The sequence below is a fragment of the Lepisosteus platostomus genome, chromosome 14, assembly GCF_059453375.1.
Source record: "Lepisosteus platostomus isolate fLepPlt1 chromosome 14, fLepPlt1.hap1, whole genome shotgun sequence".
Taxonomy (NCBI): domain Eukaryota; kingdom Metazoa; phylum Chordata; class Actinopteri; order Semionotiformes; family Lepisosteidae; genus Lepisosteus; species Lepisosteus platostomus.
In genome coordinates, this window is record NC_142624.1 from 1138797 (window position 1) to 1155927 (window position 17131).

General features: G+C 51.4%; 2 protein-coding genes across 7 annotated transcripts in view; one reads left to right on the plus strand and one right to left on the minus strand.

Annotated features, from left to right (window-relative positions):
• Nucleotides 1-17131, minus strand: part of LOC148648579 (GTPase IMAP family member 8-like) — a 72819-nt gene that overhangs the window by 55408 nt on the left and 280 nt on the right. The window contains exons 2-6 of one of the 3 annotated variants that reach the window (XM_088606958.1): nucleotides 16401-16463; nucleotides 15162-15944; nucleotides 13919-14728; nucleotides 11219-11974; nucleotides 10983-11188 (exon numbers count right to left, since the gene is read on the minus strand). In XM_088606958.1, the coding sequence (XP_088463084.1) occupies nucleotides 11019-11188; nucleotides 11219-11974; nucleotides 13919-14728; nucleotides 15162-15944; nucleotides 16401-16419 (2538 nt within the window). In that variant the 5' untranslated portion in view covers nucleotides 16420-16463 and the 3' untranslated portion in view covers nucleotides 10983-11018. Of the gene's footprint in view, nucleotides 1-10982; nucleotides 11975-13918; nucleotides 14729-15161; nucleotides 15945-16400; nucleotides 16464-17131 lie in introns of those variants that run through there. The other 2 variants (XM_088606959.1, XM_088606957.1) reach the window with 2 other exon arrangements.
• Nucleotides 41-10987, plus strand: ccdc134 (coiled-coil domain containing 134). 4 transcript variants are annotated; one of them, XR_015926519.1, is made up of 11 exons: nucleotides 41-248; nucleotides 2349-2509; nucleotides 3480-3601; nucleotides 4428-4512; nucleotides 4915-5096; nucleotides 6337-6408; nucleotides 7037-8397; nucleotides 9101-9336; nucleotides 10132-10234; nucleotides 10391-10548; nucleotides 10580-10987. XR_015926519.1 is itself a non-coding variant. In XM_088607143.1 (7 exons), exons 2-7 carry the CDS (start codon nucleotides 2401-2403, stop codon nucleotides 7160-7162), a joined length of 696 nt encoding a protein of 231 aa, XP_088463269.1. In that variant the 5' UTR covers nucleotides 41-248; nucleotides 2349-2400; the 3' UTR covers nucleotides 7163-9038. The 4 variants fall into 4 exon arrangements, 1 of the variants encoding a protein (XP_088463269.1); XR_015926518.1 differs by having other exon boundaries at nucleotides 10132-10548; XR_015926517.1 differs by lacking the exons at nucleotides 10132-10234; nucleotides 10391-10548; nucleotides 10580-10987 and adding an exon at nucleotides 9396-9865 and having other exon boundaries at nucleotides 9101-9351.

Below are 17131 nucleotides of genomic sequence, written 5' to 3' on the forward strand. Positions count from 1 at the left end.
GCACCGGGTCCCTAAGAGCTGCGTACCACTATTAACGTTCCGTGTGGAAACCGCGTCATCATTTACCTCTGAGCTGTCATTTTCTAGTCTCGGCAGTACAGTAGCGCCTGGGGCGAAGATTCCTAAGTATCAATTATACATGATACTCTAACACGAGGTTGGATGCAGAGACGGCGATACTGCATCTGCGAATCTGAATATCGGCTCTTCAGTTTTGTTCGCCCTGCGTCCCCCCCGGCTCGGAGAAGGTGAGTGTGTGCCTGGTTCCTGTAATGCAGTTACAATGCCTTCTCATGCATCTTGCTCGGTCGGGAAGCCGGCTGGTTGAAGTGTAAAGGTGCGAGATTAGTCCCGCAGGAGAAGCCTTCTCGCTGCTTTAATTCCTGACCCGATGAGAGCCGAAACTGTCTCGGCTCGCATTGACCTGACCGCCGCACGGTTTCGGCTCCGGTCGTCCTTTTCCTCTGTGAAGTGGCTTCTTGCATTACAAAACCCGCGATCACGCGTGTCAGAAATTTGCACGACGTCCTCAAACTTCTGCGGAGCGCGATGCGGTGTCCTGCGGGAATCGATCATCACGGACGAGCAGAAACCCGTCGTCGAGTTCAAAGCGAGTCCCACGCCTGCGGCCAATGAATGAGACCGACTTCGTGTGAAGAAGTGTAGATGAGATGATCTCCCCCCCCGTGAGTATTCGTGTATGAATGCGTGTTTGTGTTCGGATATTTACTGCAGGTCGTGTAGGCTGATGGTGTTCAGGGACGTTGGCTGCTGTACTGTTTTGGGTTCAGATATGCTCAGGCAGAGCTTGTGGGCAGGGGGAGATTATGGGTATCGAAATGCATTCGTTTCTCGTTGACGTCTCATTGATTTGAAAGCGGTAGGTGGGTACAATAAAAGCACATCATTTGAGCTGTAGTGGGGTTTGCGGGCTTGAATGTCTCAGACCGAGTCTTCCGACTTTGAGGGGGAAAATGCAGAAAGCGCTCAGCACAGGGGCAGACAGGACTGAGTGAGTTGTTGCTGAACATATTTAGGATGTGTGTCTGTGCATGAGCTGTGGTGTCTCGGGGGACACCGTGATGAGATATTGAATGAGCCCCTCATATTTTCGCTGGCTGCGCGACAGCAGTTGAAACATCAGAATGAATCTCTTTGAAATTCTCTCACCGTGTCGGCTGAGCAGCCGCCGGAAACCCAGTACCACTCGTCTCCGCCAGGGAGAGCGAGCAGCGTGTGTGTGTGTGTGCAGGAGACCGCGGGCACCTGTTGTCACCTGGTGGAAGATTAAAAAACTCACCGAGCCCCAGAGCCGCTCTCGCTGGTCGGGCCTCTTTGTCTGTGCAGCGTCTGTTTCCGCCTCTCTCCTGCTCTGGTGTTGATTCTGCAGGCCGAACGCAAGATATTGTGTTTTCTCTTGGCAAGGGTGCAGTCAGTACAGACTTGAACTCAAGTCATTCTGTTTATCGAGGATAATTCTCTCTCTCTATCGTAATCTGCAGTCTGATCTGTTTCGTGTTTTCCTGGCTAGAACTCCTTTGCGTGGTTCGCCAGTTCAGAATCCGAGCAAGTGCACTTAGTATTGTTCTAGCTATACGTCTGCCTACAAGCAAAAGCAGGTATAAAGAGTGAAATCTGCAGGCCCTGGTGTTGCCCTGTATATACCATATATATATATAGTGATCCTCCAGCTGGTAGTAAATCCTGGAGCGGATCAGACTGCTGTGCACCGGGAGCCTCATTGCTGTCTCTCGGCTGCTTTGACATCGCAACGTGTTCGAGAGCTGGAGAGTCAGCTGAGGAGAGGGCTGCTTTCGGACTTCCAGCCCGTGCAGAATGAGCCAGGATCTCGGAGATTCTGGGCGGGCGCGTGGCTGTCGGGCCCCGGCAGGGCTGGCTGGGCTCGGTGTCAGAGCTCTGCTGCTCCCTCTTCGAGTCCTCTGAACCCGGAGCTCCCGGAACGTCTCTTCAGTGAAGAGGAGGATGGGAAGGGGTGGGGACAGATGTTCTTTTTGTCTAGATGGGACAAGACGGGCTCTCTTTTGGACTGAGGACAATGGATGCAGGGCTCCTTCTGATGAACACGTTCAGCCCGCTTTGGGGTTCGTGAAGCAGAAACAGGGTGTGTGCTTTGTTTCCACCTACTGTGAGACTCAGTGTAATTAAAAGGAGGAAGCGACCTGTCTAGGTGCTCTCAGAGCTGGAATGCTGGAAGCCGCGTTGCTGCAGGAGCCTGAGTCCCACACCTGTACCAGTGTGCTGACGACTGGAAGAGAAGCTGGGAGGTTCTGGACCAGTGAGGTCGGCGGTTAAGTCTGTCTCCTCTGTGCTCTGTTGTGTTACTGCAGGACCGGTCCTTCCTGCCTGTGTCCCTGACCGTGTGCTCATCAGCGCCCCCTGATGGACGTGCTGTGCCTGTGCGCTGTGCTGCTGGGCCTGGTGGGGACTGCCCTCTCCTCCTCTTCCTCAGAGTCACAAAGGCAGAGGCATGACTCCAACCTGGAGATCTGTATCCTCTCGAGTGGTCTGTGTCTCTCAGCACAACTAGAGCTGTCTCTGCGTAGTGACAAGTGTGTGTGTATATGAGTCTTGGTGCACCAGTGTGTATGTCTGTGTGTGTATAAGGGTACCAGTGCACCAGTGTGTTTGTCTGTGTGTGTATAAGGGTACCAGTGCACCAGTGTGTTTGTCTGTGTGTGTATAAGGGTATTGGTGCACCAGTGTGTTTGTCTGTGTGTGTATAAGGCTACTGGTGCACCAGTGTGTTTGTCTGTGTGTATAAGGGTATTGGTGCACCAGTGTGTTTGTCTGTGTGTGTATAAGGGTATTGGTGCACCAGTGTGTTTGTCTGTGTGTATAAGGGTATTGGTGCACCAGTGTGTTTGTCTGTGTGTGTATAAGGCTACTGGTGCACCAGTGTGTTTGTCTGTGTGTGTATAAGGGTATTGGTGCACCAGTGTGTTTGTCTGTGTGTGTATAAGGGTATTGGTGCACCAGTGTGTTTGTCTGTGTGTGTATAAGGGTACTGGTGCACCAGTGTGTTTGTCTGTGTGTGTGTGTATATATATAAGGGTATTGGTGCACCAGTGTGTTTGTCTGTGTGTATAAGGGTATTGGTGCACCAGTGTGTTTGTCTGTGTGTATAAGGGTATTGGTGCACCAGTGTGTTTGTCTGTGTGTGTATAAGGGTACTGGTGCACCAGTGTGTATGTCTGTGTGTGTATATATATATAAGGGTATTGGTGCACCAGTGTGTTTGTCTGTGTGTGTGTATATATATAAGGGTATTGGTGCACCAGTGTGTTTGTCTGTGTGTGTATATGAGTCTTGGTGCACCAGTGTGTTTGTCTGTGTGTGTATATGAGTCTTGGTGCACCAGTGTGTTTGTCTGTGTGTGTATATGAGTCTTGGTGCACCAGTGTGTTTGTCTGTGTGTATATATATATAAGGGTATTGGTGCTCCTGACCCACCTGCTCAGATAAGCGTCTGTTTGAGACGAAGAGGAAGGATCAGCTGACGGCCCTGAAGAACCTGGTGGAGCTCAATGACATTAACCAGCAGTACAAGATCATTGACATCATGCTGAAAGGCCTGTTCAAGGTATAAGACACAGCCTGCATAGACAGTATAGGCACTGACACACAGCCTGTATAGACAGTATAGGCACTGACACACAGCCTGTATAGACAGTATAGGCACTGACACACAGCCTGTATAGACAGTATAGGCACTGACACACAGCCTGTATAGACAGTATAGGCACTGACACACAGCCTGCATAGACAGTATAGGCACTGACACACAGCCTGTATAGACAGTATAGGCACTGACACACAGCCTGTATAGACAGTATAGGCACTGACACACAGCCTGCATAGACAGTATAGGCACTGACACACAGCCTGTATAGACAGTATAGGCACTGACACACAGCCTGTATAGACAGTATAGGCACTGACACACAGCCTGTATAGACACTGAGACACTGACACACAATGCCTGTATAGGCACTGACACACAGCCTGTATAGACACTGAGACACTGACACAAAATGCCTGTATAGGCACTGACACACAGCCTGTATAGACAGTATAGGCACTAACACACAGTCTGTATAGACAGTATAGGCACTAACACACAGCCTGTATAGACACTGAGACACTGACACAAAATGCCTGTATAGGCACTGACACACAGCCTGTATAGACAGTATAAGCACTGACACACTGACACGCAGTCTGTAGAGACACTGACACACTGACACGCAGCCTGTAGAGACACTGAGAAAGAGACTGTAGGGACAGTCAGTAAAGAGCTCTGTCTTTATTCAATTTGTGAAATGTGTGAGGTCGGCGAAATGCGTGACGTGAGAGGTGGGGTGCTGTACCCACACGCGCATGTGGACACGAGTCCCCTGTTCCTGCAGGTGCTGGAGGACTCCAGGGCTGTCCTCATGGCCGCCAACATGCAGCCTGACGACCCCTTCCCCCTGGACGACAAGCTCAAGGAAGGTCAGACGCCACCTGCCCAGGGCGCCGTCTCGGGGTGACAGGTTGTCATTGTATTGGGGTCTCGGGGCCTCTGGGTGTCAGATGTACCGGGTCTCAAGGTCTCTGGGTCTTGGGGTGTCAGGGTGTTAGGGTCTTGGGGTATCAGGTCTCGTGGTGCAAGGGTCTCAGAGTTGGGTCTTTGGATGTCAGAGGTCTCGGGGTGCAGGGGTCTCAGGGTATTAGGGGTCTCTGGGTATCAGGGTCTCGGGAGTGTCGGGGGTCTCGGGGTGGGGGCTGCCCTGTTGCCCGGCCGGCGGTGCCGGGTCCTGTCCGAGCAGCTGGCAGTAAATCGCGGGGTGCTCCCAGCGCTGTGCGCCCCGAGCCGCGCGGCCTGGCGCTAACCCCCTGCGGCTCTGCCCACAGCGTACTCCCACGTGGTGGAGAACACGGCGTTCTTCGGCGACGTGGCCCTGCGCTTCCCGCGGATCGTGCACCACTACTTCGACCGCAACGCCAACTGGAACCTGCTGCTGCGCTGGGGGCTCAGCTTCTGCAACCAGACCGGGGTCTTCACTGGGGGCGCCCACCAGCACGTCCTGACACTGGTGAGACTGGGCACACACAGCCTCCGTAACCACACTGAGGCGTGGGACTCTGTGAGAGCTGGGTCTCTCCTCCAGTCAGTGGGACTCTGCTGTGAGCTCTCAGTGAGAGTGTCTCTCCTCCAGTCAGTGGGACTCTGCTGTGATCTCTCAGTGAGAGTGTCTCTCCTCCAGTCAGTGGGACTCTGCTGTGAGCTCTCAGTGAGATCTGGGTCTCTCCTTCAGTCAGTGGGACTCTGCTGTGAGCTCTCAGTGAGAGTGTCTCTCCTCCAGTCGGTGGGACTCTGCTGTGATCTCTCAGTGAGAGTGTCTCTCCTCCAGTCAGTGGGACTCTGCTGTGAGCTCTCAGTGAGAGTGTCTCTCCTCCAGTCAGTGGGACTCTGCTGTGAGCTCTCAGTGAGAGTGTCTCTCCTCCAGTCAGTGGGACTCTGCTGTGAGCTCTCAGTGAGAGTGTCTCTCCTCCAGTCAGTGGGACTCTGCTGTGAGCTCTCAGTGAGAGTGTCTCTCCTCCAGTCAGTGGGACTCTGCTGTGAGCTCTCAGTGAGAGTGTCTCTCCTCCAGTCAGTGGGACTCTGCTGTGAGCTCTCAGTGAGAGTGTCTCTCCTCCAGTCAGTGGGACTCTGCTGTGAGCTCTCAGTGAGAGTGTCTCTCCTCCAGTCAGTGGGACTCTGCTGTGAGCTCTCAGTGAGAGTGTCTCTCCTCCAGTCAGTGGGACTCTGCTGTGAGCTCTCAGTGAGAGTGTCTCTCCTCCAGTCAGTGGGACTCTGCTGTGAGCTCTCAGTGAGAGTGTCTCTCCTCCAGTCAGTGGGACTCTGCTGTGAGCTCTCAGTGAGAGTGTCTCTCCTCCAGTCAGTGGGACTCTGCTGTGAGCTCTCAGTGAGAGTGTCTCTCCTCCAGTCAGTGGGACTCTGCTGTGAGCTCTCAGTGAGAGTGTCTCTCCTCCAGTCAGTGGGACTCTGCTGTGAGCTCTCAGTGAGAGTGTCTCTCCTCCAGTCAGTGGGACTCTGCTGTGAGCTCTCAGTGAGAGTGTCTCTCCTCCAGTCAGTGGGACTCTGCTGTGAGCTCTCAGTGAGAGTGTCTCTCCTCCAGTCAGTGGGACTCTGCTGTGAGCTCTCAGTGAGAGTGTCTCTCCTCCAGTCAGTGGGACTCTGCTGTGAGCTCTCAGAGAGAGCTGGGTCGCTCCTCCAGTCAGTGTGACTCTGCTGTGATCTTCTGAGTAACAATATTGTCTTGTGTGTTTCAGATGGCTCAGGAGCTGGGCATCATCGAGAAGTCTCCTGACTTTACCAACCCCTACCGCACCGAGAGAGACGATGTGAGTACAGGACACACATTGTGCAGGCTGTGGAGAGCCCTGGTCCCTACTAGACTGAGAGAGACGACAAGAACACTACACACAAACTGCACACCTTGCACACACTGTGTACACACCATACACGCTGTACACACCAGAAACTGCTTACATATTTGGATATTGTCCACATTGCACTGGTCAGTATTGAGAGAGGCAGCAGAATACTGGATATACTGGAGAGACCACGTGCACAGGACCGACCACAGACATTCGTGCACACTGCCCTGCACACTGAGAGAGACCGCTTGAACACTACACACACGTGTGCACACTGAGAGAGACCGCGTGAACAGTACAGACGCGTGTGTACACTGCACCACACACTGAGAGACCGCGTGAACAGTACAGACACGTGTGCACACTGCACCACACACTGAGAGAGACCTTGTCCTGAGTTCTGCCCTGTGTGTGACGCTCGGGGGGGGGGGGGATCTGTGTCGGTGTGACGCTCGGGGGCGGGGATCTATGACGGTGTGACGCTCGGGGGCGGGGATCTGTGACGGTGTGACGCTCGGGGGCGGGGATCTGTGACGGTGTGACGCTCGGGGGCGGGGATCTGTGACGGTGTGACACTCCCTCCCTCTTGCAGGTCCTGCACACGGCCGAGGCCTTCCAGAGGGTGCTGAGGGAGGAGGAGAAGCGCCGGAGGAAAGAGGAGAAGAGGAAAGAGATCAGGAAGGGGCCGCGCATCTCTCGCTCCCGCTCGGAGCTATAGCGCACAGACTGGCACTGGGGCACCGGGAGGGAGGGGGAGACAGCACGCTGTGTGGAGATGGAGGGAGGGAGGGGAGAGACAGCACACTGTGTGGAGATGGAGGGAGGGAGGGGAGAGACAGCACACTGTGTGGAGATGGAGGGAGGGAGGGGAGAGACAGCACACTGTGTGGAGATGGAGGGAGGGAGACAGCACGCTGTGTGGAGATGGAGGAGGGGAGAGACAGCACGCTGTGTGGAGATGGAGGGAGGGAGGGGAGAGACAGCACACTGTGTGGAGATGGAGGGAGGGAGGGGAGAGACAGCACACTGTGTGGAGATGGAGGGAGGGAGACAGCACGCTGTGTGGAGATGGAGGAGGGGAGAGACAGCACGCTGTGTGGAGATGGAGGGAGGGAGACAGCACGCTGTGTGGAGATGGAGGAGGGGAGACAGCACCCTCTGTGGAGATGGAGGGAGGGGAGATACCACAGAGTGTTGGGGAAGGCTGTGGGTAGAGACAGAGAGCGGGGGGCTGTGGGCGGGGACTGTGGACAGGGACAGAGAGTGGGTGGGGACAGAGCGTTGGGGGGGTTGTGGGTGGGGACTGTGGGCGGGGACAGAGAGTGGGGGGGGGAGGACAGAGGGAGGGGGCTGTGGGCAGAGACAGGGGGAGGGGACAGATGGGCAGGGCAGTGTGTAGGGCTGAGCAGAACTGATCCAGTTCTCAGTGGCGGCAGTCCCGATTCTGCTCCAGCCGGACGCAGAGGTGGTGACTGAAGCTGCTCCTGGACGGACACTGAAACCCCTGACCACCGACGACCGGAAACACAAGAGCACCTTGCAGAACAACACGCCCCGTCATCCTTCTCACAAGCGATTATACTCGTCACCCGTGACAGGGCTGACAGACTGCCGCCACGCCGCTGAGTCTCGGAGAAATCGATTCACCGAGACCGCGAAGACGAGGCTGTCGGAAAGGTGAGCATGTCGCAGGCCCAGGGGAGGCCTTCACGAGCCCCAGCGCTTGCCCAGAGAGCGGAGCTGGACTCGATCTGTGTGGTTCTGATCCAGTTGCGGCCCCCACACCAGGCCTGCTGTCTCGACCCAGCAGACAGGCCGGGTCTGTAGGGCTGCTGAAGACCCGTACAGACGGGCCGACGCAGGGCGACAAGGCTGTCGTGTGGAAGATTGGCCCGTTACTGGCTGTTCAACAGACAGAATCAACAAACCTGCTTTACTGACCTGGACTTCAAGGTGCGGCACTTCCTGAGGATTCAAAATGTTGTGTTTTTTCTCTTAATTGTAAATTAACACCGACAAACCAGTCCCCATGCTCTAGAATCTGCTTTTTTGATTTTGCTTTTTTTATTTTTTTACTTTGTCATACCTTTGATTCTTAACTGTGATTAACGATGAGCCTGTGGCATCTTTGGCCAGAGGTGGACGGACAGCAGTGTCCGGCTCTGTAAACCCCAGCAGTAATCCTGAGTGGCTCTCGGCAGTGTATTGCTGGCAGAAGTGCAGTGTCCATTGCAGGCACTTTGAGGAAAATAGCAGCAGTGTGACATTATCATAAGAATGTGATCAAGTCCCTGCACTGTATCCTACTGCAGTGCCTGTTTTTACCTTACCTGTCCACCAGGTGACACTGCTGAGACTCTTGGGCAGAAATGGTTTATTTAGGGGTCACAGTACTGTACTCTTTTCATGGGAGTTCAGCACAGGTACTTGTTGTTTGGTTCATTCTTGTATATTTTAAAGGTAAAATATGGATTGTCTTCTAACCTTGACTGTTATTGTATACCATGATGTGTATTGTGGGACCTTACTGTTTACTTGAATTCAAAGAGGAGGAAGAAAAACACATACTTATTAAATAACATTTAAACTGAAAAGCACTGTGCTCTTATGCTTCTTATACTTATGGTGTATTCATAAAATGTTCCTCTTTTAACAGGTACAATGCTCAGCAGGTGAGCTCAGTGCAGGTTAAGGCAGAGTCTTCAGAGGAGAGCAGGTGAGCTCAGTGCAGGTTAAGGCTGAGTCTCGGGAGGAGAGCAGGTGAGCTCAGTGCAGGTTAAGGCTGAGTCTCGGGAGGAGAGCAGGTGAGCTCAGTGCAGGTTAAGGCTGAGTCGCGGGAGGAGAGCAGGTGAGCTCAGTGCAGGTTAAGGCTGAGTCTCGGGAGGAGAGCAGGTGAGCTCAGTGCAGGTTAAGGCTAAGGCTCAGGAGTTCAGTAGATGAGCTCAGTGCAGGTTAAGGCAGAGTCTCAAGAGGGGCTGGGAGAGGGGTACTTACCACATTCACTAAGAGGCCAAGGGATGCTGCAGTGGAAACAGCAGATGCTGTCGGGAATCAAGCTGCTGGCTCCACAAGACACCTGACCTCCTGTAGGGCTGCTGTGTTTTACGAGCAGACACAGAGCTGTCTGGGAGCATACCCATTCTCACAGTCAGAAGCACAGGTGGAGAGCTTGAACACAACCCAACTCATACAGTGAAGTGTATTTTCCTCTGTGCTTTTATTTCACTTGAACAACCTTTACATTTACAGTATTATACAGTTGTGTTATTAAATTAACATACACATCGTGTGAGTTTTATAATAGGGATGTATGTCTGTGTGTATTGATGAAACCCTTGATGATAATTCCTTCTGTTCATCATGTGCTTATTTGAAATATTTTCATCAGTGTACCTTCAGTAAAGGTACAGTTTCTGATTCACTTACACTGAGATTTTTCATTTAGCAATGTCTGACTTTTGTTCCTGACCTTTAATGTTTTCCATAAAACATTTTACATCTCCAAATGTACCCAGTTTAATTTACTCAGTTTTCCCTGTGCTGAAGTTCACTGCATGTCAAATTTACGAAACGATGGTTCTGTCAGTGAGCTGTACTGCAGACAAGGCTTGTCTACCTGTCTGAATTAGTCCTCGTTAGCGGAAGCACCAGCCCCTGACTGTGATCACTGTCCTATCATCCTCCCAGCTCATCACCCCACCTGCTGGAGCAGAGACCCCAAGAGTGCTCTGCTGCATGAGCAGCCCTTTCCCTGCCTGAACACCAGGGGGAGACAGAGACAGCTGACCAGGTGACAGACAGTGTTCCCAGAGACAGAGAAGGAGACGCTGTGAGCAGAGGAACAGTCAGTTTAGAGCTGGACCTCTGGGCTGCTGTCCTGATCCTCCTCTCAGTCTGTAATAAAGGAGCAGAGCAATTTTCATCATAATCACCCATCTCTCATCAGAAGCCTGCTTCTCCTGGTAAGGATCATGGCAACATGGGGACTATCCCAGACATTGAGAGGATCAAGTGAGACTGCACCCTAGATGGAACTCCAGACTGTCACAGACGCATGTGAGTGTGTACACAGGCAGTGGAGTGGGCACAGAGCGTCCACAGCTAGTCCACAGGGGGCACAGGGCGTCCACAGGAGGTAACGGTATGGGGGAAACATGAAGACTTTCTCAGCAGAATTACCCTCCTCCACTGGACTCTGCTTTCAAATTGAGATTCTTGGTACATTTTATTAGTATATTGACCTCCTCCATTCCTCTCCACCAACCTGTCGATCTTCTCCAGCAGCTCTGCCACCTGACTGCAGTCCTCTGGATTCACATTGTTAAACACATGATAATGATCACAATTCACGCAAGCTCTCGCCTGTGGTCTGACCAGCAGTTTCTCGTCTCTCTGCAACAACTTGGCAACTATACAGTTCTTGCACAGAGCTCAGGATTTTACACTCAGTTTGAATTTTGTAACCTTTGTGGTCGAGAATTAATACTCCTTCTGAGAAATGAGTACTGCAGTTCCCCTTTAATAAATAATAATAGTAACTCTGTGAGAGTGTGGCTCTGTGTCTCTGTCTCCTCTCACTGCACTCTGCACTTCTCTGCTACTTTTTTCAGTTTCTCTCTGTTGGCTACCACAGCTCCTGCTGCTGCCCCTGCAGCCAGTCCTGCTGCTGCTCCTACTGCTACTCCTATTGGCCCCCCCAGTATTCCCACTGCTGCTCCTATTTCTACTCCTGCTGCTACTGCTGCTCCTATCCCTGCTGCTCCCACTCCTGCACCAGCCACAATACCCAGTCTCCGCAGAAATGAGTTGTTTCTCTCTGCTCGATCTCTGGCGTTCTCCTCAAAGAGAAGCCTTTCCTCATCTGAATGCCAATCCCAATTCTCCTCCCTCAGGATTCTCTCCTGCTCTTCACTGATGGCCCTCTCTGCTTCCTGGTACTTGTCATTGGTGAAGTAGCTTCCTTCGTTCTCTCTCACCATCTGCTCTATCTTGGTGATCAGAGCTGTGACCTGGGAGCGGTCTTCCTTATTCTTATTGTTAAAGACATGGTGTCTATTGTTACATTGTTTGACAAAGTCATTGAGGTTTTTGTTTTCCTCAATATAACGCTCAATAGTTTTTCCACTCAGTGTGTCTCCATGTGTGAAGAGCACCATGGTGTAATCTGCTGCTCTCTCTCCAAAGGTCTTCTGGATCAGCTTCACTGTCTCCTTCTCCTCCTGTGTAAACCTTGTGCCCAGCTGGAGGACCACCAGGAACACATGGGGTCCCGGGGAGGTCAGAGAGACACAGGTCAGGATCTCACGTATGACTTCATCATTGGACAGCTTTGTGTCAAACAGGCCTGGAGTGTCGATCACAGCAACACTCCTCCCTGACACCTCTCCTGTCCCCTTCTCACACTGCTGTGTTACTGTGGAGGGAGAGCACTCTGATCTGAACGCCTCTCTGCCCAGGATGGTGTTTCCTGCTGCACTCTTCCCCACTCCAGTCTTCCCCACCAGCAGGATCCTCAGCTCAGAGTTTTGTCCTGATGAGAAAACATGAATGATTGTGACTCATGTTTGCTGGTGTCCTCATGCCAGTCAGATGTTGGCTGATAAATTGAAATAGAACAGTTACAGCTGTTCAGGAAAGAGTGTGAGTATTATTGTCAAACTGTTTTACCAAGAAAACATACAGATGGAAAACCTATATATATACATTCAGTCAAATTAAATATAGTTTTCTAAGGACTAAAAAAAAAATATGTGGAAAATACATCATTGTACAATATGTGTTCAGGGTGAACACTGTTTAAACTTTTTTTCCTCCGGTAGTGGCAGAAGAGACAGAGGAAAACTGACTGAAAGCTCAGAGTCAAGACAGATGCACGCACACTGGGGCTGGTTTTCCTAGAAGACAATTAGCCTACCAGCATGTCTTTGGACTGTGGGAGGAAAACATGCAAACTCCACACAGACAGCACCCAGGGCCCAGCGCTGCGAGGCAGCAACGCTGACCACTGGGGACATGAAATCTTATTTATATTTGGAAAAATGAGAAAAACAAATACAGATACCCTTTGCTGTGAGAAAGGATCCACAATTCGGTGTATCTTTAAAAAATACTGAATGAAGCAATGTTGTTTATTGCTTAGTTCAGACATGTTACAACAGTGACAATATACACATTTCACTGTCGCTTGTTCAGAAACAGAATTTTTGTTTTGTATTGAGTAAACAGTAAGGGGACTCTTCCCTGGTCTGGAGCAGCATGTCTGAGGCCCTGAGCTTCTCCGTGCTGCTGATCAGTAACTGGGCCAGCTGGCAGGAGGGGACGTGTCCAGAGAGACTGACAGGAGAATCAGGAGCTGGACTCGGTGTGACTCTGGAACCACTGGAGCAGGAGGACTCTAGTGCAGCTCCAGGGTGACCCAGAGGGGGGCGATGTGGTTCTACAGACACTGCTGGGGGTCTGGGAGGAGCTCTGCAGCTCTGCCCTCAGGTTACAGCACAGTGTGGAAACCAGGCTGCACACTGGGAGTGAAGATGCCCTGATGGGCCACTAGGGGTCAGTATGAGCCAGATCTGCAGTGGGCTTGAGGAGCAGGTGCACTCCTGACTGGGAATGGCTTCGTTTGCACAGGAAATTCAGACAGCAGTGAAAAATACAACTGGACGAGATAAAAAGGACTTAAGAAGCTTTTAATATGGGTTTTCTTTTGATAGGCAGACTTAGGCCAAGAAGAGACTGGGAAGAAATATTGCAATGGAAACAAAAATAAAAACGGTAACACTGCAAAAGCACAAGAACAGTAATGGATGAAGCAAAGTGAAGCAAAACGTATCTGGGACAATAATGCAAGACTTGTAGACAATGCAAGAGAAATGACTGATATGCTAAATAGGTTCTGTATTTCACTCAGGTGTTCACTGAGGAAGAAGTTAATGTCATCATATTAAATTCATATATAATACATTAAATGATATATTATTTTAATATAAGCCACATTAATCACCTAAACTTTTCCCATCTTTGAGACATGTTATTTCACTCTTTACAGTTCACTTGTTGTTTTAATAAACTTTTCATTTTACCCCCAATAGCAACGTATCTGTCTCTCTCTCACCCTTTCTAATATTTTCTACTGCTGCTTAGAATTTATTAAACTGCTTTACTTTACTTGGATCATTTCATCAAGTGCTTTTTTCTGTATATGTGACTAAATTATTAAACAATTCGGGCTGTTTTCCTGACCTTTACTTTTTCCTCACTCTACTTTCTTCGGAAAGATAAGATCAGTACAGGTATCCCTCTAGTAGGCACTATAACAAACTATTCGGTATAAGGAAGCAGTCATTATTTTTGTCAAATACAAATGTTTAACTCAGCAGCTCAGAGCACATCACAGTGCACAAAGCTATAAACCTGCACCAGGGAAAGATCTGTAGTATACCCTCGGGAGAGCTGGTAAAGGTATTTCAACACTTACCTATCCTCCTCTCTTCCTCCAGCTCTCTGAACTTCATTTCCTGCTTTTTATTCTGCTCCTCTCGTTCTCTAATTTGCTTTTCCATCCTCCTCTTCATCTCTTCTGCTTCCTTCATGAACCTGTTCCTCATCTCCTCCACCTGTCTCTGAATCTCCTCCTCTCTCTCCCTCAGGATCCTCTCCTGCTCTTGTCTGATGGCAGCTTCTGCCTCCTGGAACATCTGGCTGGTGTAGAATCCTCCTCCGTTCTCTCTCACCAGGCTGTCGATCTTCTCCAGCAGCTCCCTCACCTGGGTGCGATCACTCGGATTTCTGTTATTGAAAACATGATGCCTGCTCCCATACTTGTCCGTGAGTTTAAGCAGCTCTTGAGAGTCCTGAATCAGCTCTGCCACTGTCTGGCTGCCCAGTTCGTCTCCTCGAGTGAACAGAATCATGGTGTGTCTCACCGAGCTCTTTCCCAGAAGCTCCTGGAACAGCTCAGGAATTGCCTTCTCTTCATTGGTGAACCTGCCCAGGGGCAGCACCAGGAGGAAGACGTGGGGTCCCGGGGCGCAGAGTGAGACACTATTCCCAGTCTCCCTCAGCACCTCCTCCTGGGACAGTCCCGTGTGGAACAGGCCCGGCGTGTCCACCACAGTGACCGCCCTGCCACACACCTGTCTCTCCGCTCTCTGGCACTGAGCAGTCCGGGAGGAATGACCCCGTGCAGCTCTGAACTCCACTCTGCCCAGAATGATGTTCCCTGCGGAGCTCTTCCCTGATCCCGTCTTCCCCAGGAGCACGATCCTCAGACAAGACCTGGGAGCCTCTGAAAAACAGTGGAAAACGGGTTCGATACACCTGAATCAAGATGCAACACAGCAATGACGGCACATACTGTACACCTGAATCAGCTTGCTTGTACTGAAATGCTTATTACTGTAATTTACTAGTCAAGCACTCCTGTTGTATTAAAGCCAAAATCAAGGTTTTTAGTCTATTTTACATAGATTTAGTCCTTAAGTCAAATTTCATACACCATCATGTACACCAAATGGAAACCAGTTAGAACGATCTGGACTGAGGAATTTTGCAAACTGGATCCAGAATTCCAGACTTTGGGTTAATCCCAGACTGGCAGGTGCCATGTTTGAACACCTGTTGAACTTAGATGATCCTTTCCTGTCTGCACAGCAGGGAGAACTGTGCTCCGCTGGACAAGTCACACACAGATGGAGATGAGTGCCAGCTATCTTTCTCACTCTTGAAGCTGGCTCCCCCCAGCTGATGACACTCCTCCAGCTGTGACTGCAGCTCCTCGGTCTTCCGCCTCCAGAACTCAGCGAACTCCCTCTGCAGCGTCTGCTCCTTCTGCTTGAGCTCCTGCAGCGCCTCCTGCAGCACAGCGCACACACAGCAGCCCCCCCCGAGCTCAGCAACCATGGAGTCCACCTTCTGCAGCAGCTCTGTGACCTGGGAGCGGTCTCCTGGGGTGTCCCTGTTGCTGAAGAGGTGGTGCCGGTCTCCACACTCCCTCACCAGCTGGCGCAGCTCGGGGTCGGCACTGTGCAGGAAGGACTCCACACCCTGCCCCTCCAGGTCCTCTCCGCGGGTGAACAGCACCAGGGTGTGCCGGACCGCTGCCTCCCCGAACAGCCTCCGCAGGGTGTCCAGCGCCCCCCTGTCCTGGTCGGAGAAGGGCGTGACGGGCAGGACGAGCAGGAAGGCGTGTGGCCCCGGGGCCGACAGCTGGACGCAGCGCAGGGCCTGCTGGGCCGCAGCGTCCGGGGGGCACAGCCGGGTGTCCAGCAGGTCGGGGGTGTCGATCACGACCAGTCTCCGGCCCCCCAGCTCCGCCTCGGCCCTCTCGCAGGCCCGCGTCACGGCGCGGGCGCCCAGCCGCGTCTCGAAGTGCCTGCGGCCCAGCAGGGTGTTCCCCGAGGCGCTCTTCCCAGAGCCCGTCCGGCCCAGCAGCACCAGGCGCAGCTCAGGGGGGGCAGCAGCCTCCTCTGTGGACACTGGCCGCCTGCTGCCACTCTCACATACTGCAGGGACACAGGAGACAGACACAGCAAGCTCACGTCAGGAGGACGGAGTGAGGACAGACACACCCAGACACGCAGGCAGATACTGTACCTACTGTACAAGACACACAGTTTCATCAGCACTGGCGGGGCCCTTCTGGGTCACATAAAAGCTGACAATTTAGAATAACTTGGAACTCTCTGACCATTTCACCTGACAATGAATATCTGATTGACAGCTCCAATGTGTACTCTACATGTAGATGACATCACATTGCCGTGAAGGAACAGGTAACGGCTTTTTCCATGCAGAGAAGAGAAGAAAAGAAACGTTTCTTCACCCTACGCATGCTGACACAGCTACAGTACCTACTGTACTTGAATCACACTGCAGTGTCTGACACACCAGCTGGGTGGAGTTTTGGGGTGTTTGAGGAGTGTTAGAGGCAGTGTGGAGCAGTAGTGGCCGTGACTCACAGTATACACCGATCTCCATTCACAGCGACTGACATGACCTCCAGCCTCGTCTCGGTCTCGCACCTGGGGGGATAGAGTCTCTTAATATAAACACACCTCACAAAACCATTTAGCGTATCATAGCAGCGCGGTGCTTCTCTATTCGGAAAGTTAACAAAAGAACTGTAGTACACATTTGGATAACCCGCCTCCAAAAGACTATTATTACTACTATTAACACTGTCAATTCAAAGCAATGAACCTCAGGCTATCAAACCAGAAATACACGATATTGTAGCCGATTCACCTTAACTAAATTGCCGATTGAGATATGCAATCTTGTTTGCTCATTTCTCTCCATTATAACGGACGAAGTTCATTATAATGACTATGAAGTCAATGCGTTGCACTGAATACTGCACATCTCTTCACACAAATCAACGGTCTCACGCAACTGAGAGATCATTAATAAGTGTCGAGAATTACCACGTTATATTATACCACATTTCATTAAAAACCAAAAGGAGGCCACAGCTGCAGTATACCTGTCAATATTAGGGAGACGTATACGTACACACACTTTGGAATAAAAGGTTTTAACATGAAGTAGGAGCACGACCTCCCAAACGCTACACAAACTCGTACTCTCAGCTTCCAATTAGCAACGCTGGAGCGTCGCCGTCCGAAAAACATGATTCTAAAGTTGTCCTTACAGAAATAACATTTGTTAAAAGTGCCGTCGTGATATCTTT

Excerpts from the sequence above, each read along its gene's own strand:
- ccdc134 (XM_088607143.1), top strand. The coding sequence starts at position 2,401 with ATGGACGTGCTGTGCCTGTGCGCTGTGCTGCTGGGCCTGGTGGGGACT. Across the intron at positions 3,602-4,427 it reads TGCTGAAAGGCCTGTTCAAG|GTGCTGGAGGACTCCAGGGC; the intron begins GTATAAGACACA and ends CTGTTCCTGCAG. Across the intron at positions 4,513-4,914 it reads GGACGACAAGCTCAAGGAAG|CGTACTCCCACGTGGTGGAG; the intron begins GTCAGACGCCAC and ends CTCTGCCCACAG.